Consider the following 24636-nt stretch of genomic DNA (forward strand, 5'->3'; position numbering starts at 1 on the left):
GGCAAACCAAATGTTAGAGAATTGGAAATAGGCTGTGAGGCATTTGCGAGATATTTTGCAGATAAAATCTCGTTGCTCCGCCAAGACCTGCCTACCACCTTGGATACAGTGAGTGAAATTGAGGCTCCGTGCCTGTCTTCAGGTTTAGTGCTGGACCACTTCGACCCGCTCAGCCTGGAGGAAGTCGACAGAATCCTCTCCGCTGCTCGCCCGACAACATGCGATCTGGACCCCTGCCCCTCTTGGCTGATTAAATCCTGCCAGGGGGAGCTTAGATGTCCTTTACGGGACATCATAAATAGGTCCCTCTTAGAGGGGCAATTTCCAACACCCCTAAAAGAGGCCTTGGTCCGCCCTCTCTTGAAAAAAGCTACAGCAGACCCGGCCGAATTGGCGAACTATCGACCGGTGTCTAATTTACCGTTTTTAGGTAAAATTATTGAGAGGGCTGTGGCGCAGCAGCTTCAGAGGTTTCTGGATGACGCTTCTGTCCTGGACCCATGTCAGTCAGGCTTCCGGCCGGGCCATGGGACGGAGACGGTGCTGGTCGCCTTAGTGGATGACCTCCAACGGCAACTGGATCGAGGCGGCGTTGCAGTGCTGATGCTGTTAGATCTGTCGGCTGCATTTGATACAGTCGACCATCGGCTACTGACGCGCCGCCTCGCCGACATTGGGGTTGAGGGGTCGGCCCTGCAATGGCTTTCCTCCTTTCTCCTAGGTCGGGGACAGAGGGTGGCTATTGGGGGAGAACGATCCCGGAGGCGCACACTGGATTGTGGGGTGCCTCAGGGAGCAGTTCTCTCCCCGATGTTGTTCAACATCTATATGCGCCCCCTCGCCCAGATTGCCCGGCGGTTTGGGCTGGGTTGCCATCAATATGCAGACGACACCCAGCTCTATCTGCTAATGGACGGCTGGCCCAACTCCGCACCAGGGAATCTTGACCGGGCCTTACAGGCTGTCGCGACATGGCTCAGGCTGAGCGGGCTGAAACTGAACCCAGCGAAGACAGAGGTCCTGTGCGTGGGCCGCGGCGCCCTGGGAAGGGAAATAGCTCTCCCGGCCTTCGACGGTGCGCTATTGAAAGCGGCGCGCCAGGTAAAGAGCCTAGGTGTTTTACTGGAGCCTTCACTATCAATGGAGGCCCAGATAGCAGCCACTGCCAAGTCAGCATTCTTCCATCTGAAGCGGGCAAGGCAGTTGGCCCCTTTCCTCGAGCGCCGGGACCTCGCAACGGTGATCCACGCAACGGTCACCTCAAGACTAGACTACTGTAATGCCCTCTACTTGGGGCTACCTCTGTGCCGGACTCGGAAGCTGCAGCTAGTGCAGAACGCGGCGGCCAGGCTGTTGTTGGGACTTCCAAAACGGGAGCATATACAGCCGGGGCTACGTGAACTGCACTGGCTGCCGATTATATACCGAGTCCAGTACAAAGTGTTGGTCGTTACCTTTAAAGCCTTATATGGCCGAGGACCCACCTACCTGAGGGACCGTCTTTCCCCATACGAACCCCAGAGAGCACTGAGGTCAGTCGGGAAAAATCTGATGACCATCCCCGGGCCGAAGGAGATTAAACATCAGAGCACCAGAGTACGGGCATTCTCGAGTGCGGCTCCTACTCTGTGGAACCGACTCCCCGAGGAGGTGCGGGCCCTGCGGAACCTTGAGCAGTTCCGCAGGGCCTGCAAGACCGTCCTTTTTAAACTGGCACATCCGGACTGTTAGGAAGATCAAGAATTAAGGAGCCGCCAATGCGGTCGGAAGATTCACACCGCAGAATAATTATATCATTGAACTGGTTTTTAATGTTAGTAGTTTCATTGTTGATGTTTTATATTGTTGGATTTAAATGTTTTTATAATATCACTGTATGTTTTGTAATACGCTGTTAGCCGCCCTGAGCCCGCTAAGGTGGGGAGGGCGGGATAGAAATAAAATTTATTATTATTATTATTATTATTATTATTATTATTATTATATGTCAAAATGTGAGATTGTCAATAACAATGGGAGATGGGTTCAATATATGTAATAGGATAAGCAACCCAAGTCCCTGTTTGAGTGTGTCAATACAGCTAAAAGAGAAATACATTGGATAGTGATGCTAAACATCCACAGTATTCCAATGTGTTTCTCTTTTAGAATTGTGTATCAGTATAATTATTTATACTGACATACTCAAAATAGGGATATTGGCTGTATATCTCATTACATATGCTTTATCCATTTTATTGTATTCCTTTTTCCTATGGCAAACTAGAATTATGTTTACATGTTAAAATGTAAATTAGGTGGACAAGAACAACACTATCCAATGTATTTCTCTTTTAGCTGTACTGACACACTCAAACAAGGACTTTGGTTGCTTATCCCATTACATATATTGAACCCATCTCCCATTGTCATTGACAGACAATCTCACATTTTGACATACTACTGTTTTGTTGCTTTCGCATGCTTATGCTACTCAGATGAAAGGTTTGCTCAATTTGTTAATTTTACTATTCTGTCATTGTACCTTTTTACATTCTAAGCCACTGCCTACCGGATAATTTTACTTCACTGTCATTGGTTCTTAAATCTGTACCATGTTGCATTCTGGGCCACTGCCTACCAGCTATGTACGGCTCTGCTCAGCTCTGTATGGCTTTGCTCACTGTGCTGGATTCCTCGTCTGATGAAGCGTGCTTAAGAGCACACGAAAGCTTACGTTCAAAATAAAAATTGGTTGGTCTTAAAGGTGCCACTTGACTCCTGCTTTGTTCGACTTAATGTACAGCATTAGGATTTAGTCATGTGGCTTCTTTCAAGGATATATTGGTGGTGGAGAGTGCCATCAAGTCACAGCTGAGTTATGGCCACCCCATTGGGATATCAAGGCAAGGGATGGACACAGATGGTCTGCCGTTGCCTGCCTCTGAGATGCGACTGTGAACTTCCTTCATGGTTTCCCATACAAATACTAACCGAAGCCGACTCTGCTTAGCTTCCGAGATCTGATGAGAACCTTCTCAGTTACTTATTACTAGGCCAAGAACAAAACTAGTTCCAAGTAAAAATAAGCCTGTATAAAAGGTTTATATGTCTCACACTGGAACCCTGAGATAAAACAAAGACTGAAGAGCACATATGCATACTGAAAAAAACAAAAAGTGCCCAAACCAATCCCATTCAATTCTAACAACTTCTAGCATGGATTTTTAAGTAAGTAGCCATGTTGGTAGAAAATCTGAGTCCAGCCAGCTAAGATTTCTGGTGTATAAGTCACGGCTTTACCTCTCAAAAGCTTATATCCTGGAAATCTGGTTGGCTTCCCAACTCGACTCTATCTTGAATTAAAGCAGAGTTAAAACCAACTGAATCAACATGGACTACATGTACCTTCTAAGCAGAGAAAACTATACAAAAATAGCTAGTACTAGGGCTTTAACTGTACTGTAGGGCTTTAACTATTAATTGTAAAAGGTTGCTGGCTATTCCACACACCTTGCAAATCTTAATTGCGCAAAAGGATAAGAACCTTCTTTGGAACCAGTCTATTTTTCTGCCTGCTTTTACTGTATTCAAGAGATGGTGATTCACAAGCACAGCTGCATTATTGCTGAAGCTCAGGGCCCTCTTTGTGGAGGAATTTAGACTACACACCTTGGCTCATAATGTGTATGGGCCAAAGCACTGTCTATGAAATCTGACATGTGGAGGGGCCCTATGGAAGATGCCGCATACAAGTTGACACAGCAACTGGAAGAGCATTTCCTGGTGGCGACGCAATGCAATTCTCATCTCATGTGAGTCTACCCATGGGAGGTGGCCCACCCCGGTATGGCAATGCTGCATCAGGCCTCTGTTTTCTCATCTCAGCTGCATCCATACGGATATTGCATGTGGGACGTCAAACACCCAAAGCAAACATCTCGGACCCATACTCAGCTTTCTCAAAGCCTGCGACTTGATTTTCTTTAAACAATGGTGGATTACTGAAGGTCTAAAGTGCAGTTCTTGCGGAGAAGAAAACAGTTGGACAAATAAACAGACTTGAAAGGAACAAAGATTCTTTACCTGTGAGTAGAACGATATCTCCAGGAAACACCGTAAGTGACCAGAATGCAGCTGCTCTCCACAGTACCACCTTCCGTTGGATTTCTGACTGATCGAACACCACGATAGTGGCTAAGGGGACTTTAGGGGACAATTTAGTTCCTGACTTCAGTTGTATTTCTTTGATCTGGCAAGGATGTAGCACTGTGACCAAGACATTATACTTCTGGTCTTTGCAGGTGCAGTCTTTAAGCAACGATGGATGCTTCTGAAGTTTCTTCAACGATGGCATTTTCAGTGGCTCCGTTTGTAAAGCAGAGCAAACCAAAGAGTCAACCAGCTTAGTTTTCTTTGATACCTGCTGGCCTGCAATTGTAACATTAGTAGCAGGAAGGATGTCTTCAGATGCTAGAGATCTTTTAGAGGATCCTTTTGAGGAGATGCCTCCTTGAGAACACAGTATCCCACTCTTCCATGGCTGAATGTGTATCTCATTATTACTGCTGTTGGAATGCAAAAGGCCAGTGGATACACTAGCGTTTTTCTGAAAGCTATCCTCTCTTGACAAATATGTTAGCTTGCTATCTTTTGAAGTGCTGTCCAAACTGAAGAGTTCAGGAGAACTTTCGTCATCGTGATGGAGATTTCTCTCGGCCACATTAGAACAGGCGCCAGCTTTCTCATTTACCTGACCTGATGTGGCTACAGCTTCTCCACTCTCCTTACAAGATCCGCCCAATTCCATCCTCTTAACCTCTGTAGATTCATTTTCCATTTCATTTTGTCCTACAACAGGCCTTCTTGAAAGGACAGCAATTTGACTTGAGGTCAGAATACTAAGGAATTCAGTGTCTGTTGATAAGGCAAGCTTTGGATCTGGATTCAGAAGTTTCTTAGATTCATTTGTTATGTCAGGGCAACATATTTCCTGCAGCTTGACATGATCACACTGGAAGTGTGATAGCTCGTCATCTTGCCAAACAGATGTCACACCTCTGCTAATCTTTTGGGGACTGGAAACAAAAGGAGAAATATCAAGGTGGTTATGTATCATGGTATCTCCTTCAGTTTTTTCCAATAGTTCATGTGTTCTTCCACCACTGGGAAACTGCTGGTACCTAAGATGCTTTGCATGGTCATCTGCATTTATATTTCCATGGACATGAGAAGCCCTGCCAGATGACACAATGGTCTCCTTAGTTTTATCGTTCATACCATCGTTCACATGGTCCATCAAAACACCATCAACCAACCCACATTTCTTTTCAAAGTTTGCTGTGAAACAACTTTTGGTGTAGGAAGCCAATGTTGCATCATTGGTTGTACAATACTCTGTACACTTTGGACCTTTGCATTTCCTAGTGCAGAGGTCAAAGGTGTCTTTTGTAAATGAAAGATGGAGCTTTTTCCATGGCTCAGCAGCGGTGGATGAAAAGTTCTCTTTATTAGCTGCCCTTGGTGAAGTTGAAAGGATAGGTGCACCAAAGAAAATATAGATTTGAGATGCTCCAGCCATGTTTTTCTTTGGGATATGTGATTATGGAAAAAATATTGCTTTATGTAATAAATACAATTCATGTTTTTCTATACAGTTACATTGTCGCTGTTCTATGTTTAAGTTTTCTCAAATAATTCGTATGAGATCATTTCCTAAAGTACCCAAAGCAACAACAGCGAACTGGGGGATGGGTTCACTAGCTGAAGATCTCTTGTAGGAATAAAAGAAGAGGTAAAAAACATTTTCAGATATTTATTAGCATCTAACAGATCAGTCTGCAATAGAATTCGCAAGGTGATGCAATCTGGCAAGTGCTATTTGTAGCAAAATTACTTTAAAATGTTCACTTGCAGTTTTATGTTGAAAGTCATTTGAAATTTGATGTCTTCTACAGCATGTCGCATGTTGACTTGTAAATCAAAAATGGCAAGAAAAAGAAAAAAATCACTGATGACGTTTTCCCAGTGACTGTGCTGTTGTGCAAATCCTGACGTTTACTACAAAGTGCAAAATGAATACTTGCTCATATCAGATGTATTTTGGAAAAGAAGGCAAAAAGCAAACTGATTTTTTTTTTAAAGAAAAGCTTGCAAATCCATTGATTGAAATCAGGACCCCAACATCTCTGGGTACAAATGACACATGTCCGATCCAGCTACAAAACAAGAAAAACAATACTAAAACACTGAAGAATATTATTGCATATTTCAATCTAGCTGCACCACAAGAAGAATCCAAAGCAAGCTGCAGCACTAATTCTAGAATCTAGCAATAATTTTTAAAGGCTTTCCCTAATCATATTAGACACATTTAGTGCAGATTCTGAGTTGCCCATTAGAGGTCGCCCAACAGTTTCAGTGAACCAAGTAAGAAAATGAATGTTGAGGCAGTTATTTAGACATTTTACCAATGACTTCAAGGAACAAACAGAGTCAAGTAACGGCACAATATAGCTGAAGTTAAGCCTTCTAGAGCTGACTTCCACAGGAGAGCGAGTGTAATATATCCCTTAACTTTCCCACTGAAGCTTTAAGTCCTGGAAAAGGACTTTCCCAAACTTCTGCTATGTGTTGTTTACTCCCTGACTTAAAAATGGATGCTGACTCTGGTATCTGAAAAGGTTTACTTTACAGCAGTGTGGTCCCCAACCATTTTGAGCCTGCAGGCACCTCTAAGAACATAAGAGAAGCCATGTTGGATCAGGCCAATGGCCCATCCAGTCCAACACTCTGTGTCACACAGTAGCCAAAAAACCAGGTGCCATCAGGAGGTCCACCAGTGGGAACATCTCAGATCTATATTTTCTTTGGTGCACCTACCCTTTCAACTTCACCAAAGGTAGCTAATGAAGAGAATTCCAACATGGCATGATGGGCGCAAACAGAAAACGGCTGCCAAAGGAGGCAGAGTCAGCCACAAAATGGTTGCCATAGCTTGTTTTCCTTCAGTCATAAAGTGAACATACTAGTGTATGTCATGGAAGCTGCTGCCAAAGCAACATCTTTTTTAAAATATATATATATATATATCTGCACAGCCATTCCAATCTCCAACAGCCATTCAGAAGCCTCGCTGGGCAAAAGCTCTACCTGGCCCCATCTACTTCCTAAAAACACTTGGCAGGTGCTGGTATCAGCAGGCATCATGGTGTCCCCCCCCCCCCCACCATGTTAGAGACCCCATTTTAGAGGCCAGTGGGGCAAGAACGGTCATTCCTCACAGATGCTTACCCTTTGTATCAGGGGTCATTTCATAAAACAAGAGGCACCGGAGCTCATTAACACAATTCATTAGCATCACTCATTGGCATATGCCACACACCCCTGACATCACCAGAAGGCTGGTGCTTCTATGCTGGCCTTCCGGCTCTCTCTGGACCTTCAGTGCTGGGGCAGCGGTGAAAGGAAGGACCAGCAAGCCTCTGAAAAAGCAGCCGCTGCAGTCACTGCTTCCTCCCCACGGAATGCTTCACTGCCCACTTTCTTTATATTTAGGACTGCTTGCCATTCCATCCTACTGTCTGAGGAAGTGTGCTTAGAGCACACATTCCGAATAAAACTTTAGAACAAAGCAGCAGTCAAGTGTCTCCTTTAAGACCAAAAAAGTTTTATTCAGAATGTGTGAGAGGAGTGGGCAACGTAATGTAAAGTAATGCAATGTAAAGAAGAAAGACCAGTCAAGGTGATAGTGAATCACCACCTCTGGGAAAGATGAAAAACGGCTGGAAACCGTAGAGCTAAAGCAGGGATTAAAGGTTGTGCAGCGTTTAATGAAAGTTCTGATGAAATTTTAAGCGCTGACCTAAACAAGATGGAGTTTGTTACCTCTGAGAGTTCCAAAATGGGAAGAGTCAATAATTTGTTCAGGTTCTGCACCTGGAACAGAAGCCCTTTTGAAGGGGTCTGCTATTCATGTGCATGTTACAATTAATAAAGACAATGGTAATAGGTCCTTTGGGTATACCTCACTTTTCCTTGGCCATCAAGTCACAGCTGCATATGGTGACCCCGTGGGTTTTCCAGGCGAGAGACATTAAAAGGTGGCTTGCATTCACATAAAGGCTCGTATGTCGATGGGTGGCTTCAAGGCCATTGTGAAACTAAAAAGCAGATACATACAAGACAAAGCTAGAGGAGTTCCTTAGAGCTTCCAACTGCAAATGCTAAGATTTCAGAGGGAGGGCAGAAGGTAGGCTGTCACCTATCACTCATGCTGTGCCCCTGCTTCTTGCTCCATTCAGAAAGAATGCTTTAAGAAAAAATTCCCTAGAACAGTAGCCAAAGGATGTTGAGAATTAGAGAAAGGACATGGAGACAACATCTCCCCACCAATACGTGTGTATGTTGCTGATTGAATTTTTGAGAGATTCTGGAAGTGATCTTGAGGCCATATGATAAACTAAGGCTTAAAGTAAGTTTCAGCCTTGTCAGAGCAACCTCTCCACTCAGTGAGCTCTCCATGGTCCTGCAGAACACCTTCCCTGCTGTTATTCACTTCATGCAACTTCAGCTACTAAAATAGTCCATCTTCATGCGACCTTACCTTAGACCAGGGGTCCTCAAACTTTTTAAATAGGGAGCCAGTTCACTGTCCCTCAGACTGTTGGAGGGCCGGACTGCCGTTACTGTACAAGGCCGCGGGCCATCAGTTCTCCATCTTCTGCATCTCTCTCCCTTCCCCACACCACACACCCCGGCCTGGGAACTCACCTCACCTCGGTATCACCTCACACTCTGTCTCCGCCGCCTCAGCCCAGTGCTGGAAGTATGCATTGCTAACGCGAGTTTAGGTCGAACGTCACTTCCGGTCTGATTTTGCCATAACCCGGCGGGCTGCATAAACGTCCTCAGCAAGCCGCATCTGGCCTGCGGGCCATAGTTTGAGGACCCCTGCCTTAGACTGTGGGGAATCAGCCAGACTAGTATGTAACATCCAGAATAACCCCAAGGTATCCTTACATTCACCACTTGTCACTTTTTGTTTGAACTACACAGACATCTTACAGCAACTAGAAACAGTAAAAAATCTTAAACAAGGGAAATGTGACCTCCACTGTGTTCAAAAGGAATAAAATGAATTAACTTGACTCTTGTCATTCCTTTCAGAGTATGTGTTTCCCACGGAAACATATTACAAGGAAAATTTGCCCAGTGCCTATTATAAAGCCAGAAGGATCCACTATGGAGAACATTAATCATTCCCTTTTCATTCATTCAAAAACAGCAAGAAATCTAGAAACAAAATTGATTTTGCCCAGTGATTTAATTTGTTTTCATCTCTCCAAGTTTTATTTGATTAAATGTTCTTTATATAATGATGATAATAATATTGGATTTATATCCTGCCCTCCACTCCAAATCTCAGAGCAGCTCACAATCTCCTTTTTTTCTTCCTCCCCCACAACAGACACCCTGTGAGGTGGGTGGGGCCGAGAGGGCTCCCAAAGCAGCTGCCCTTTCAAGGAGAAGCTCTGCCAGAGCTATGGCTGACCCAAGGCCATTCCAGCAGGCACAAGTGGAGGAGTGGGGGAATCTAACCCGGTTCTCCCAGATAAGAGTCCGCACACTTAACCACTACACCAAACTGGCTCTCTCAGCTGGTCTACTCAGTTTGTCCCCCTCCCGTTATTTCCAGCAAAATGTAAAGTCTAAGTCCCCCAATAAATCTTGATGTGACCTGCCACTTTTTATCTAACTTGCTGTCCTCAAATCCTTTTAAATTACCATCAGCTTTGGCCGAGGGTCATCTTGAGAACTGGTGACCCATTCAAGGTCTGCACATTTTCTGTTAATTTTATGTGCTGAGCTTTCTGATATGTGATGTGCCAAATACCCCGTAGAAGCTCTACCAAATCGTGCCGAACTCCCCGCAGATCATCTGCTAGAAAGCAAAACAAACCCCAAAAAACTTCCATGTAAAGCCTAAAAATGACATTGAAAATTGCTCAGAGTATATGATGTTAATATGCTGTTAGCTGCCCTGAGCCTGTTTGCAGGGAGGGCGGGACAGACAGGGAGGGAGGGAGGGAGGGAGGGAGGGAGGGAGGGAGGGAGGAAGGAAGGAAGGAAGGAAGGAAGGAAGGAAGGAAGGAAGGAAGGAAGGAAGGAAGGGAGGGAGGGAGGGAGGGAGGGAGGGAGGGAGGGAGGAAGGAAGGAAGGAAGGAAGGAAGGAAGGAAGGAAGGAAGGAAGGAAGGAAGGGAGGGAGGGAGGGAGGGAGGGAGGGAGGGAGGGAGGGAGGGAGGGAGGGAGGGAGGGAGGAAGGAAGGAAGGAAGGAAGGAAGGAAGGAAGGAAGGAAGGAAGGAAGGAAGGAAGGAAGGAAGGAAGGAAGGAAGGAAGGAAGGAAGGAAGGAAGGAAGGAAGGGAGGGAGGGAGGGAGGGAGGGAGGGAGGGAGGGAGGGAGGGTACTTCTAATTGCATTTTTTCTGTGCTGGCTGATTGAGCCAGAAGGTCAAATGCTTATTCCCCTTCCTCCCTTAGTACAGCATAGAACGTGATGAAATGGTGCCATGAGCAAAGACTATGGGAATGCTAGCACCCTAGGCAATCGCCTAGTTTGCCTAATGTCCAGAAGGGACGGAGGGAGGCAGGCAGGAAGGAAAATAAATGGCGGGAAAGGTGGAAAGAAAGAAACTTTAAATGCCTTCTCCAACCTGGCCAATGGGACAGTGGGGGCTTCTAGAGCCACACACTAAGTGTGAAAGAGCCACCCCTGTTGTAGACAATACAGCATTTTTATCGTCCCATGAAAAAAAATAACCATTTTATGGGCCTAATTGTACAATGTCACACTAGCTGGGTGGAGATCAATATTGAATGTATTTAAAATGATAGCCTCAATATAGAGAGCTGAATTCTGGCCAGATTTAAGCAGAGGTCTACACAGAATGTTGCCCTTATTTTTTAGATATCAGCATGGAGCTTTCACACCACTGGATTTGGTCATACAGAGCATATCATTCCAGTTGTGGCCCATCTACACTGGCTTCCAGTTTGTTTCCAGGCACAATTCAAGGTGCTGCTCTTGATTTTCAAAGCCCGATATATGTGCCCTGCCTTCTGAGATCTGGCAGGGGGCAACCCAGGAGAAGGCTTTCTTGGCCATGGCACCAAAGCTCTGGAACTCTCTCCCCAGAGAGATTTGCCTATCCCCTTCTGTTGCCCTCTTTTGCCAGTGAGTGAAGACTTTTTGTCTGGCATTCCTTCAACTATCCCGCCGTCCTAACCAATATTTTAATGGCGGTTTTAATGTTTTGAATTTTTTAAAAATTAATTTCATTTCAAGTACTTACCAATAAAAATAATTCATATTACAAAAATTTTAAACAAATATAACAATCAATTAGCAGGTTCAAAAGATTAGCCATTTTTGGTAATAATTATTTGGCAGAACCTCACATCCATCAAATATTCAAATATATAACACCACGTCTGCATAAACTTTTCCGCTGAGTTACTGTTGGTTGGCATGTCTATGTTAACGGCAATTTTGTGCATCATTAAACAATCCCAAAGACCTGTTCTGCAGTTATTAACCATAAGGATACGACTATTTTTCCGATTTAAGTTCTGCATGCATTTTAACCATGTTTTAAAATTGTTTTAGTGATGCATATCTGGAAGTGGCTGACTATAATGGTTTTAAAATGTGATTTTCTCATGTACATTTTAAATTGTTAGCCACCTTAGTGGCCCTTATAAAAGCACAAAGTCAGGATACAATTTCTTAAAATAAATAATAACCCCACCCGTCCTCCCAGGATTCAGGTAAGTACATCTTCAACAGGATAATGGAAAGGATGGCTTTTTTTAAAAAAAAGGGCTTCACTCAGCTAATTTGCTTTTTTCCATTATCAGGCTCCCGTCCGAGTTAAAACACCTAAAGGCTGACTGGTTTTGGCAAAAACAGGTAGAGGCGGGAATTATTATTTAAAACATTTCATCTCAGACGTCTGTTTAAGCAGCGACCCAAAATTATTTGCTCATGCAATTAATGGGTTTTATTGACTACTGTATGGCCTATCCAGTCCAACACTCTGTGTCACACAGTGGCCAAAAAACCAAGGTGCCATCAAGAGGTCCACCAGTGGGGCCAGGACAGTAGAAGCCCTCCCACTGCCCCCCCCAAACACCAAGAATACAGAGCATCACTGCCCCAGACAGAGAGTTCCAACAATACGCTGTGGCTAATAGCCACTGATGGACCTCTGCTCCATGTTTGTCCAATCCCCTCTTGAAGTTGGCTATGCTTGTAGCCGCCACCACCTCCTGTGGCAGTGAATTCCACATGTTAATCACCCTTTGGGTGAAGAAGTACTTCCTTTTATCCGTTCTAACCCCACGGCTCAGCAATTTCATTGAGTGCCCACGAGATATTGTGAGAAAGGGAGAAAAGTACTTCTTTCTCTACCTTCTCTATCCCGTGCACAAGCTTGTAAACCTCTAAACACCACAAATTTCTTGTAAACAGCACATTTTAATTTTGCGGTGAGGTACAAGAAGAGTTAAACACCATCACAGATAAAACTTGCCACTGGTGAGCACTCAAAAGCACATTCCCATTACCTTCGTTAATGATTATACCGTTTCTCAATATGTTCTCTGAGTGGCCAATCGAGCCCATGCCTTTTATCTCCAAAGCGGTCAGAGTCTTACTGATGGGTCAATGATCTATTAAAACACGACTAACTGCATCAGCAGGATTTGCGCTTCGCAATGGGCTGCAACGGCTTGTTGTAACGACTCTTACCAAACTGTCGGAGCGCAGCGGGGGGGCGGGGGGAAGTAGCATTGCACAAGCTACCCAGTTCAACAGGAACAATCTCAGTGCTCAGCGCTTTAGCAACTAATTAAGTGGTTCATCATTCTAATCACTTGCCCGCACCCATGATCTGAGACACATTTTTATACGCAGGACAGCTTTGTGCACACACTCTGTTTCTGCTGTTATTACTTAGCACTACTTGCTACAACACTGACAATTTGCATCTCAGATTCTTTGCATGCCTTACCATCAGTTTATATAGGGTTAGCCAAATTACAAGTGGGCTATCTTAGGGGAAGATTTCTGCTTTCTAAAGGGAACATTCTTGTCCTTTGCATGCTTTAAATCAAAACCAGAGATTTATGTTCCACTACAAGTAGAGCCCTGTGGCGCAGAGTGGTAAAGCTGCAGTACTGTGGTCTGAACTCTCTGCTCACGAACTGAGTTCGATCCCATTGGCAGCTGGTTTCAGGTAGCCGGCTCAGGTTGACTCAGCCTTACATCCTTCCGAGGTCGGTAAAATGAATACCCAGCTTGCTGGGGGGAAAGCGTATATGACTGGGGAAGGCAATGGCAAACCACCCCGTAAAAAGTCTGCCGTGAAAACATTGTGAAAGCAACGTCACCCCAGGGTCGGAAACGACTGGTGCTTGGCACAGGGGACTACCTTTACCTTTTTTTTTCCCCCCCCTACAAGTATTAAAACTAGCAGAGCGAAGCTAGGAATATTGTTTCCTTACTTGAATTGCCAATAGCTTCCATTCTCATCTTCTGTACATCTGAACTTTGCATAGAAAATGTTATAAACCCTAACGTTCATGGTTGATCTTTCTTTGGCATATCCATTGGGCCTCCTCTTAAAAATCTTCTACACTCATGTGAATTCTTCTGCCCCGCATGAACAGCAAGCACCTTACGAAATGGGTCTAGTCCAGGTGTGGCCAAACTGCAGCTCGGGAACCGCCTGCGACTCTTTCACGCATATTGTGCGGCTCTTTCTATAACAGACCACCAGTTTAGAATGCCTTTTCCGACACCTGGCACCTTCCCTTGATGTCTTATAGTAATAAGACCATTGCTTTCTAAAATTTTCAACCACCTTTGCATTGTCTAGTTACATTCCCTCTCCTCTTTCCTTTTTTTTTTTTAAAAAAAAACAACAACAACTAACTTTAATATTTTTATTTCAAAATAAAATTTGGTTGGAGATTGATTTTTACACTTTGCGAACCTGGAAGGAAACAATATCTAAATATTTCAAATAAAATAAACCAATTCTAGCATTGAAATGTTTCTTCCATTTGCAAAAACCCAAACTAACATTTATACAGTTGACTATTTCCATGGTTACATTCAGGGCTTTTTTTTTTTTTTAGCAGAATGTACAGGAACACAGTTCCGGCTGGCTTGGTGTCAGCGGGTGTGGCCTAATATGCAAATGAGTTCCTGCTGGGCCTTTTCTTTTTAAAAGCCCTGGTTACATTTTCAATGTAATTTCAAATGGCTCCCAGTATAAAGATTTATTTTTTAAAAAGGTAAAGGTAGTCCCCTGTGCAAGCACCAGTCGTTTCCGACTCTGGGGTGACGTTGCTTTCACGTTTTCACAGCAGACTTTTTACAGGTTGGTTTGCTATTGCCTTCCCCAGTCATCTACACTTTCCCTCCAGCAAGCTGGGTACTCATTTTACCGACCTCGGAAGGATGGAAGGCTGAGTCAACCTCGACTTGGCTACCTGAACCCAGCTTCCACCGGGATCGAACTCTTCCAAACATAACTCATTAAAACAATTTTAAAATTAGTTTAAAAACAGAGTGAAAATACATACAAAACAGTTAAAATGTGTATGAAACATTAAACATTGTTAGCAAGGAATGTTCATTGAGGAAATGCCAAGGAAAACAAAGTCTTCACCTGCTGGTGGAAGATGGGAACAGACATGAAGACATGAAACTGCCTTATACTGAATCAGACCCTTGGTCCATCAAAGGCAGTACTCAGAGTGGCAGTGGCTCTCCAAGGTCTCAGGCAGAAGTGTTTCACACCATCTACTACCAGATGGACATGCCAGGGATTGGACTTGGGGCCTTCTGCAAGCCAAGTAGCTGCTCTACCACTGAGCCACAGCCCCTCCCAATCTCCCTGGGAAAGAATTCCAAAGCTATGGTGCCATGACCAGGAAGGTCCTCTGCTGAGTTGCCACCCACTGAACTTCAGAAGGTAGGGGTACCTGAAGCAGGGCCTCAGAAGATGACATTAACAGTTGGGCACGTTTACAAGGAATTAGGCCATCCTTCCAATATGCCAGTCGCAAATCATATAGAGCATTTGAAGCTCAACACCAGCACCTTGAATTGTGCCTGGAACTATCTGGAAAGCGGACTGAGACTGGAGTGATATGCTCCCTATGACCCACTCCAGTCAACATGTCAGCTGAATGTCACATATTCTACCTGTGCTGCGTCAGCTACACTGGTTTCCAGTTGAGTACTGAGTCAGATTCAAAGTTTTGCTTATGACCTTCAAGGCCTTGAGTGGTCTGGGACCGCCTCCTCCACTATGTCCCTGAAGAGCATGACGCTCCACTGGTCAAAATCTACTGGTGATTCCTGGCCCTAAAGAGGTCTGGCAGTCCTCAAAGAGGGCCAGGACCTTTTCAATCCCGGCCCTGACCTGGTGGAACGCTCTACCGGAAGATACCAGGGCCCGGCAGGATCTTTTACAATGCCACAGGGCCTGTAAAGCAGAGATGTTCCACCAGACTTTTGCTCGAGGACGGCAACGGTTGCTGAGCTGGCATCCCGTTCCTGATGCAGCATCTGGAAAGCAGGAATGGGTAGCAATTACAACAGAAGCCATTGGGGTTTGCAATTTGTTTTTTAATTAATGGGTTTTATTGACTACTGTATGTGTTTTTATTGTTGTACAGCACCTAGACCTGGCCCCAGTTGAGATGAGGCGAGTCATCAAATAAATAAGCAAACAAATAATATTCTATACCAACTGAAGTTTCTGAACATTTTTCAACGGCAGTTTCAGCAAGAGTGCATTGCAGTAATCTAATCTAGACGTAATGGGGCGGGGGAGATGGTGGCTCAGTCGTAGAGCATCTGCTTGGTAAAAAGAAGGTCCCAGGTTCAATCCCCGGCATCTCCAATTAAAAAGGGTCCAGGCAAGTAGGTGTGAAAAACCTCAGCTTGAGACCCTGGAGAGCCGAGTAGACAAGACTGACTTTGATGGACCAAAGGTCTGATCCAGTATAAGGCAGCTTCGTATGACACCCAAGATTTCCATCTGTCTCCTTTAACCAGGGCATGCACCACAGTGGCCAGATTTCTTCTGCCTGGGAAAGGCTGCAGCTGGCTAACCAGTCAAAGCTGGTAGTTTAAAGACAAACTAGGGACTTGCGGAACACCGACTGGAAGGAAGAGATTTTGCATGTCCTGAAATCTGCGATCTGCAACACTTGGCCTACAAACATTGGTACAGTCAGGTGCTGTTTACACTTATAATGCATCAAATGCTCCCTTGTCAATGAATGACCAATTTGAAATGCTAATGCCTAAACTGAAATTCCATAAAGCAATACCTGGCATAGGTATTACTATGCCAAGATCACAGCCCGCAAAATCTACAACTAACAATACTTTTCTACTTTGATTGCTCAAAGCATTCTCCATTCACAGTCTGTGTCACATCATTTCCTTTTGGTAACAATTGGGTTTGTTGAATTTTAACATCAAACTGAAACTAAATGTTGAATAATAAGAGTTTACCTCAATGTGGCCAACAAGCAGGGCCGGCCCTCCCGCTAGGCAAACTAGGCGGCTGCCAAGGGCGCCAGGAGGGTGGGGACGCAAAATTGGGCTCCCCACCCCCCTCCCAGTGCCCCAGGCAAGCACCCAGTTTGCCTTTCTCCCCAACCCCCTGCCACTACCGCCGCCCCTCCATTCCCTTCCCTACCTTCCCCTCCCCCCTCCCCGCCGCATCTCCGAGCCCCCCTGCCGCGTCTCCTTCTTCTCCCTCCCTTCAGACCCCCCCCCCGTGCCAATTTCAACGCTGGAACCAGCTCTAGCGCCGCGTTCCGGCTCTCTAACCCCCCCCCCCAGCCAAACACTGGAACCGTGGGTAAAACCGCGCCACAGAGCTGCGCTCACCGTCTCTCAGGATTAGCGTCCTGAAAGGGCAATCCCCAATGCCACTGACTCCTCCCCTCCCCATTTACTGGATGGGAGAGGAGGCAGCGGGGCTCGCCTTTTCAGGACGCTATTCCTGAGAGACGGTGAGCGCAGTCCGGGCCCGCAGCGTGGTTTTACCCACGATTCCAGTGTTTGGCCGGGGGGTGGGGCTTGAGAGCCGGAACGCAGCGCTAGAGCCAGTTCTGGCGTTGAAATTGGCACAGGGGGGTGGGAAAGGGTCCAAAGGGAGGGAGGAGGCACGGCGGGGAGGTGCGCAGAGCCCCGGCGGGAAGGGGGGAGGTGCAAGGCAGCTAGTCTGCCTAGGGCGCCATGGGATGTCGGGCCGCCCCTGCCAACATGACACATCTTCTCAGGTGGTAAACAGCAGGGCAACATTAAGTAGAGGAGATTGGGTTTATACCCTGCCCTTCACTACCCGAAGGAGTCTCAGAGTGGCTTACAATCTCCTTTTCCTTCCCCTCCCCACAACAGACACCCTGTGAGATAGGTGGAGCTGAGAGAGCTCTAACAGAAACTGCTTTTGAGAAGAACAGTTCTGCTAGAACTTGTGGCTGACTCAAGGTCACGTAAGCAGGTGCACGTGGAGGAGTGGGGAAGCAAACCCGGTTCTCCCAGATAAGAGTCTGTGCACTTAACCACTACACCAAACTGGCTCCTAAAGTGGGAACGTGTCAAGTTATTTGAGTACATAATTTTGCCACCCTGGGGGAAGGATACTATTTGGACTTGCCATCACAAGACAAACTCCTTCGTGTATTCTCCCTTTCCTTAAGAAATGTGGGTTGGCTCTCTTGCTTGGATTCTTTGATTCTATGCTGGGCCAGTCCTCTAGACTGTCTGGCACCCTAGACAAGGCTAACATCTGCCCCCTCCCTTACTGATAATGTCACCAAGTCACATGGAGGGTGCCCAATGTGGTGCCTCTAGAAGGCTGACGCTCTAGGCAATCGCCTAGCTTGCCTAGTGGCAGGGCCAGCCCTGATCCTATGGACAATATAGGCATCTCAGTGCTCCTTGTACAATTCACAAACATTTCAACCCTCATCGTATGGACCGACAGAAGGAATGATGCAGAGGAGAGCAAGGCTGTCGATTACTGCGCTTCGTTTGACTTCAGTCTGAGAACTATCACAAAAGTCGCATTGCCTTTCAATAAACCCAACCCAGTTGGGTATCTGCAGATGGAAAGCTGCCATCGTTCTTAATTGTGGGCCTTGAAGTGGTTTCCTCTGACTGATGGACTGCGATTACTCTTCAACCCTTTGCATGTTGTCAGGCGAAAGGGTCATAACAATAAGGGAACCTACAGCAGCAAGACCCCTTCCCCCATGCTGGAAAAAGGAGAGGGAAAGCACAAGACAGTGGACAGGCAAAGTGACCATTAATGTTAGAATATGTTTATCTTAATTACTGAACATGGCATGCCTATTCATGAAATAGAGCGTGTCTGTTCATGAAACAGAGCGATTCTATAATCTCTGTACATTTGAACACACCTTGCTTGCATACCTCACCAAGGAAACTCATTTTATTTATTTTACGCCCGCTGTTTTGACCGCCGAAAGCATTCTGTCCCATTCTTTACAGATCTGCAGAAACGGTTCTAGCGGGCTCAGCTGGGCTAACCAGATGTATTCACATCGAATGCCAACTTTCAAGACCACGACAGTTTCAAGGAGAAAAGAACGGCCGGCAAAGATGTTGCAACTGCCCCTTAAACCAAAAGCGAGGTCTGATGTCACAGAACGGGAAGACCGCTACACAAACAGGGTGCAGCGGGGTAGTTACAATGGCTTTAAGAGGTCAACATCTGAAGCAAGACTTCAAGGACTGCAAATGCAAATAATTGTGCCAGAGAGGAATAGCAGGTTGCTGAGCATAGTGCTGGAGAATGCACATACCGAGCAAAGGGCACTTCGCATTGCGTTTCATCCACTGCTCTTTTGTTCTTGATCACTTTGGAAATTTTCATCTCCTGGCCAGAGCTGGTGACCAGACCAGACATGGAACTTGCAGCCATTCATATGTGGCCTACTTAGGGCTTTTTTTAAAAAAGCAGGAACTCCTTTGCATAATAGTCCACACTCCCTATATGTAGCCAGTACTCCAAGAGCTTGCAGTAATAAGAGCCCTGTAAGCTCTTGCCAACAAAAGTTCGTATAGTCAAAGTGATGGTATTCCCACTAGTAATGTATGGCTGTGAGAGCTGGAACATAAGGAAGGCTGAGCGTAGAAAAATAGATGCTTTTGAGCTGTGGTGCTAGAGAAGAATCTTGAGAGTCCCTTTGACTGCAAGACCAAATCAGTCAGTCCTAAGGGAAATCAACCCAGACTGTTCCCTGGAAGGTCAGATGCTGAACCTCAAATACTTTGGCCACCTAATGAAAAGGGGGCACTCACCGAAGACCCTGATGTTGGGAAAGACAGAAGGCAAAAGAACAGCAAAAGATGAAGTGGCTGGACAGTGTTACTAATGTAACTAACACAAATTTGAGCAGACTTTGGAGGATGGTGGAAGACAGGAGGGCCTGGCATGACTTGGCCCCTGGGGTTGCAAAGAGTCGGACTCAACTCTGCGACTGAACAACCACATAAGCTCTTGGTGGATTGGCCACATCAGGGGGTGTGGCCTAATATGCAAAGGAGTTCCTGCTACCAAAAAAAAGCCCTGGGTCTGCTTTTTCATCTGGAGGAGCTGGTGGGAGAAGCTCAGTTTTTTCATATGAACTCAAAAGTGAAAGGAGTCTGTCTTACACACACACACACACACACAAAATGTTCTGAGATGTTTCCTACATGCTGTTTTTATTTCAACTGCACCAATCTTTTACAGATACAGTGTTTGCCTCCACTCTTCTGTAAAGGACATCCCATAGTTTTTAAAGATCCAACGCATTGAGTCACTGGATCAGAGCCCTACAGAAATCCTTATGCAGATATAGTCCCAATGTAAGCCACTGATATCACTTATCCTGCAGAGACTGCAGGGTTCAGGGTTGTTCGAGGCTTTCTGCATCGGGCACAATTCTCAAGAAATTTGCATGCACGAAGAAAGAGCAGATACAAGAAAATATCACTTATAAATCCTGTAATCTGATCTAATGCAGGCCCTACGAGTCATTATAAAACCCTGTGAAAAACGAGAAAGTGTTGCATCTGCTTGGCGCTAAAAAGAGGATGTTGGCCAAAACGTGGTCCATTCTGGCAGCCTTTAAATAGGTCACAAAGAGTGGGTGGTGGGCCTGACTCCCTCTCTGTTCCCAAAGGGCCCTTGCGCAGTCTTGGCCGATGGCTTTGGCCAACACATGGTGCACAGGCTCAGAGCAAGAGGCTTGCAGCAGGTTTGGAGCCACAGACCTCTGTTCTCCCCCCCCCCCCCCCGCTCTTTTTAAATTTTTATTAAGAGATAATTTTTCCATTACAAATACAAAAGGGAGAGGAGAAACATAATCCAAAGACTAAAAAGAAAAGGTACAAATGCTAAAATCTTGTTGAAAAAGAGAACCACGTGACCTCGTTTATCAGGGTATTTCATGACTAAATGTGAGAAGGAAAAACACACCATTACAACATAAGCCACAATCTATATTCATTATTTCTAGTCAAAAATTTATATTCACTCAGATAATCTACAACAGGGTTCCACACTTCCACAGACCTCTGCTCCATCGACTGCCTTTGCATAGCAAAATACAAACAGTGATAACCATTTATAGGGTCATTTGTGGTCACAAAGATTATCCATTGAAGATTCCATTGGGATGTACTGAAAGGTTTTGCTTGTTCTTGGGAGTTGTGATGAAATCCTACTCACCTACCATATTAACCCTGGGTACCTGTATGCTGTTTTCTTCTTAAGTGAATTGCCTCCAGCTATTTGTTTGTGGACATCTCTCTGCAGTGTTCCTCCTCTCCACTTGTGAACTGGATTGCATGGTTTGATTCAAGCCATTTATAGAAAGGAGTAGGGATTGACATGACTGGGCCATCACACCAGGACAGATAACATGAAATCTTAAACACAACCTTCAGGCAACAGGAGTCCTGCCACCTAGCCATACAGAAACTGATCATCCTTGGGTTAAATGCACCAGAAACAAGAACATCTGTGATAAGTTTTGCAACACTGCAACTGGATTTATTTGTTTAGCCTCTTTGGCTGAAATCAAACTGCTGGCAGAAGGCCTCATGATCTTTGACCTCTAATGCTTTTCATTATCTCGCTTACTGTGAGGATAATGTATGCCTTTAAGTGGAATTACAGTCAAGGATAACAAAAAAGTAGATCCTTCACTTTCAGCGCTCCTCATAGCTAGGTACAGTATTACAAGCCATGAGATGTTCAACCAAGTTTTGTTGGGCTTCAGAATCTTCAGGTAAAACTTTTGGTATGGCATTGAAGGCTGCTGCACATTGGGCATGTCATTCTCAAATAGATATTGTAGCTGTGGTTTAGGTGCTATTGAATCTATAGGACATTTGACTGTCCCTGGTATAAAAGACAGAAATGGATCAAACCTTTGACACAACCATGGACCGAGTCCTCAGCAAGTATCCTTGTTTCTAAATTACTAGCAGATTCAAGAGTAGAAAATATACTCATTTTAGCTAAAAGTTTAGTTCAGGTCATGAGAGTTCAGGCAACTTACATAAGATTAGTGAACATATATGAACATATGAAGCTGCCTTATACTGAATCAGACCCTTGGTCCATCAAAGTCAATATCGTCTTCTCAGACTGGCAGCGGCTCTCCAGGGTCTCAAGCTGAGGTTTTTCACACCTATTTGCCTGAACCCTTTTTTGGAGATGCCAGGGATTGAACCTGGGACCTTCTGCTTCCCAAGCAGATGCTCTACCACTGAGGCACCGTCCCATCCCCGGTAACATACATACATACTTTTGTATGTTTTGTAACATACATACTAGCCCTGTCTGTTCTGAATTCTTCCTTTGTTCCTCATATTTCCAGTTATGTTTGATAAATGCTGCTCAAGACCAATAGGTAAGAAGAGTAGAATAAGAAAGACAGACAGTACTAGAAGGTATGACATTTAATTACAATTGCCACGTCCCTTTATCGCTCTGGGGGGGGGGCATTCTAGGGGTGGGGTGGGGATAACATGCAATGCGCTGACATTACCTGGAAGGGATGTCATTGTGTCAGTGACACCAGGGGCGATGCTTTGTTTTTTGGATGAAACTCTATGGTAAACTAACCCTCAAACCATGAAGTTTTGTTCAGAAATCAGAATGTCCAGGTGACGTTATCGCACTAGGGATGTCTGTTTAGGGCTGGTATTTCCCCCGCTGGCCAGTTGGCCCACAGTGGGAGTCCCACACTTGGACCTGGGGATTGGCAACCCTACATTTAATGGATTCTGAATTAGTTCATTAGGAGAGATGCGAAGAAGGAAAACTTGACTGTGTGCCAAATGCAATCAAAAATAACTGTCTTCCTCTTGGTTAGCGTTTTCAGGACAAAATAACAGGGACTGTCTTTTTGTTCTAAGAGGCTGGAAGCAGGTAAGCCAGCTCCTTACTTCACTATCAAAAAGGTATTTGAACATAATGCCCTGAAGCCGGTGATTTCAGATATTTTTAATTTTATTTAGTTGATTTATATTCTGTCTTTTCCCATGACAGGTTCAGGGTGGATTACAGGCATAATAAAACAGTTAAAACCAACACTAAAATAATAAAAAAGTCAAAAACAAGATAAAGAAGACATGTTTAAAGAGTCATATTCAAAGTTCAAAGAAAACTCTGTGTATAAAGAAGTTGGAACCATCTGTATTAACTATCAAGCTATGAATGGTATAAAGAAGATTAAAGACATTGGATTTATATCCCGCCCTCCACTCAGAGTCTTGGAGCAGCTCACAATCTCCTTTATCTCCTTCCCCCACAACAGACACTCTGTGAGGTGGGTGGGGCTGGAGAGGGCTCTCACAGCAGCTGCCCTTTCAAGGACAACCTCTGCCAGAGCTATGGCTGACCCAAGGTCATGCCAACAGGTGCAAGTGGAGAAGTGGGGAATCAAACCCGGTTCTCCCAGATAAGAGTCTGCACACTTAACCACTACACCAAACTGATATGAGACTGTTTAAATAGCTGAGCTTCCACTTTTAAGTTTATTTATCTATTTACAGACTGCCGTTCTTCACAGAAACTAGGGGCAGGTTACAACGGCTCATAAAACAAAATTGTTTTATGCTTCTTGATGTCACCAGGCTTTGGGCTTCCCACACAAACCCACCTAGTAACCATTTTAGACTGTAATGATGGCTTTTTAAAATCATTTAAGCCCATCCTAAAGGTTTCCAGAGACTCAACTAGTTGAGCCTTCACAAAGGAGTTTTATAACTGAGGTCTAGCTATAGGTGAGGATGGAGTAACACCATGTAGAGAGCAAGCAGAGGTATGATCATGGGGAAAGTACTATCTCTGTCACTCTAACAAAGAGTCTGTGTGTATGTGTGTGCACATGCATGCGTGCTAAGTGCCATCAAGTTGCTTCCAACTTATGGCAACCCTACGAATTAATGATCTCCAAAACGGCCTATCTTTAACTGCCTTGTTAGGTCTTGCAGACCGAGGGCCATGGCTTCCTTGATTGAATCAATCCATCTCATGTTGGGTCTTCCTCTTTTTCTGCTGCCTCCATCTTTTCACAGCATTCTTATTTTTTCCAGCGAGTCTTGTCTTCTCATAATGGGACCAATGTATGATAGCCTCGTTTAGTCATTTTAGCTTCTAGAGAGAGTTCGGGCTTGATTTCATCTGGAACCCTTTTTGGAGGTTCATGGTGTCTGTAAAACTCCCCTCCAACACCAAAAGACTTTTTTATTCTTATTTTATTCTTATTTTATGAGTAATTACATTGTGGAGTGATAGCTATGGCTTTACAATGAGATTAGACAGCTCCATGGAGAAGTCCATCAGTGGCTACCAGGCATAGTAATTAAAAAGAAACCCCAACATATGCAGGCAGTAGACCACTGAATACCTGTGCTAGGAGGCAGCATCAAGGGAGGGCCTTGGTCTTTATGCCCTGTCTGCTGGTCCTCCAGGAGAGCTGGTTGGCCCCTGTGTGAAACAGGACGCTGGACGAAGTGGACTACTGGTCTGATCCAGCAGGGCTCTTCTTGTATTCACAAAATCAAACTGCTGAAAATTTCAAAAGCACTATTTCCACTATAAATACAAAGAACTCAACTAATTGCATGCTAATCAGAAAGTTAAAGGGTCACAGTTTAAACAAAATGTTCCTTGTTTATATAAACAGTTCTGCCGATCGTTCAAGCCAGGAAGGAAACTGATTTGCAGCTGCTGATATTGGGCTCTCGTGCTACTCCTCGATCAAATGCCACTGAACTCCAAAAGGAGCCACTCAGACTTTAGTCCCGCGTAACTTTCAGGCAGAAAAATAAAATACAATTCATAGCTCTTGCTCAAATAAGGATCCTTTAAAATTTTTGAATGAAACCGGGCAGAAACAAATTATGGTATTCTGCTGAAAATATACTTTTTAATTAGCGATTACTGAGTTTTATGTATTCTTGTACGTGGATTTGAATGCTTAGAAAGGATAAATTTCAGTAAGTTAGGATCATTCGCTTTATGGTGTTCACTTG

General features: G+C 44.8%; 1 protein-coding gene across 1 annotated transcript in view; it reads right to left on the reverse strand.

Annotated features, from left to right (window-relative positions):
• The window catches only part of SHLD2 (shieldin complex subunit 2), a 78939-nt gene that overhangs the window by 42276 nt on the left and 12027 nt on the right, over positions 1 to 24636 (reverse strand). Inside the window, exon 2 of the mRNA XM_060241054.1 lies at positions 4066 to 6197. Coding sequence (XP_060097037.1) covers positions 4066 to 5560 — 1495 coding nt within the window. The 5' untranslated portion in view covers positions 5561 to 6197. The remainder of the gene's footprint in view (positions 1 to 4065; positions 6198 to 24636) is intronic.

This window comes from Heteronotia binoei, chromosome 6 (genome assembly GCF_032191835.1).
Source record: "Heteronotia binoei isolate CCM8104 ecotype False Entrance Well chromosome 6, APGP_CSIRO_Hbin_v1, whole genome shotgun sequence".
NCBI lineage: Eukaryota > Metazoa > Chordata > Lepidosauria > Squamata > Gekkonidae > Heteronotia > Heteronotia binoei.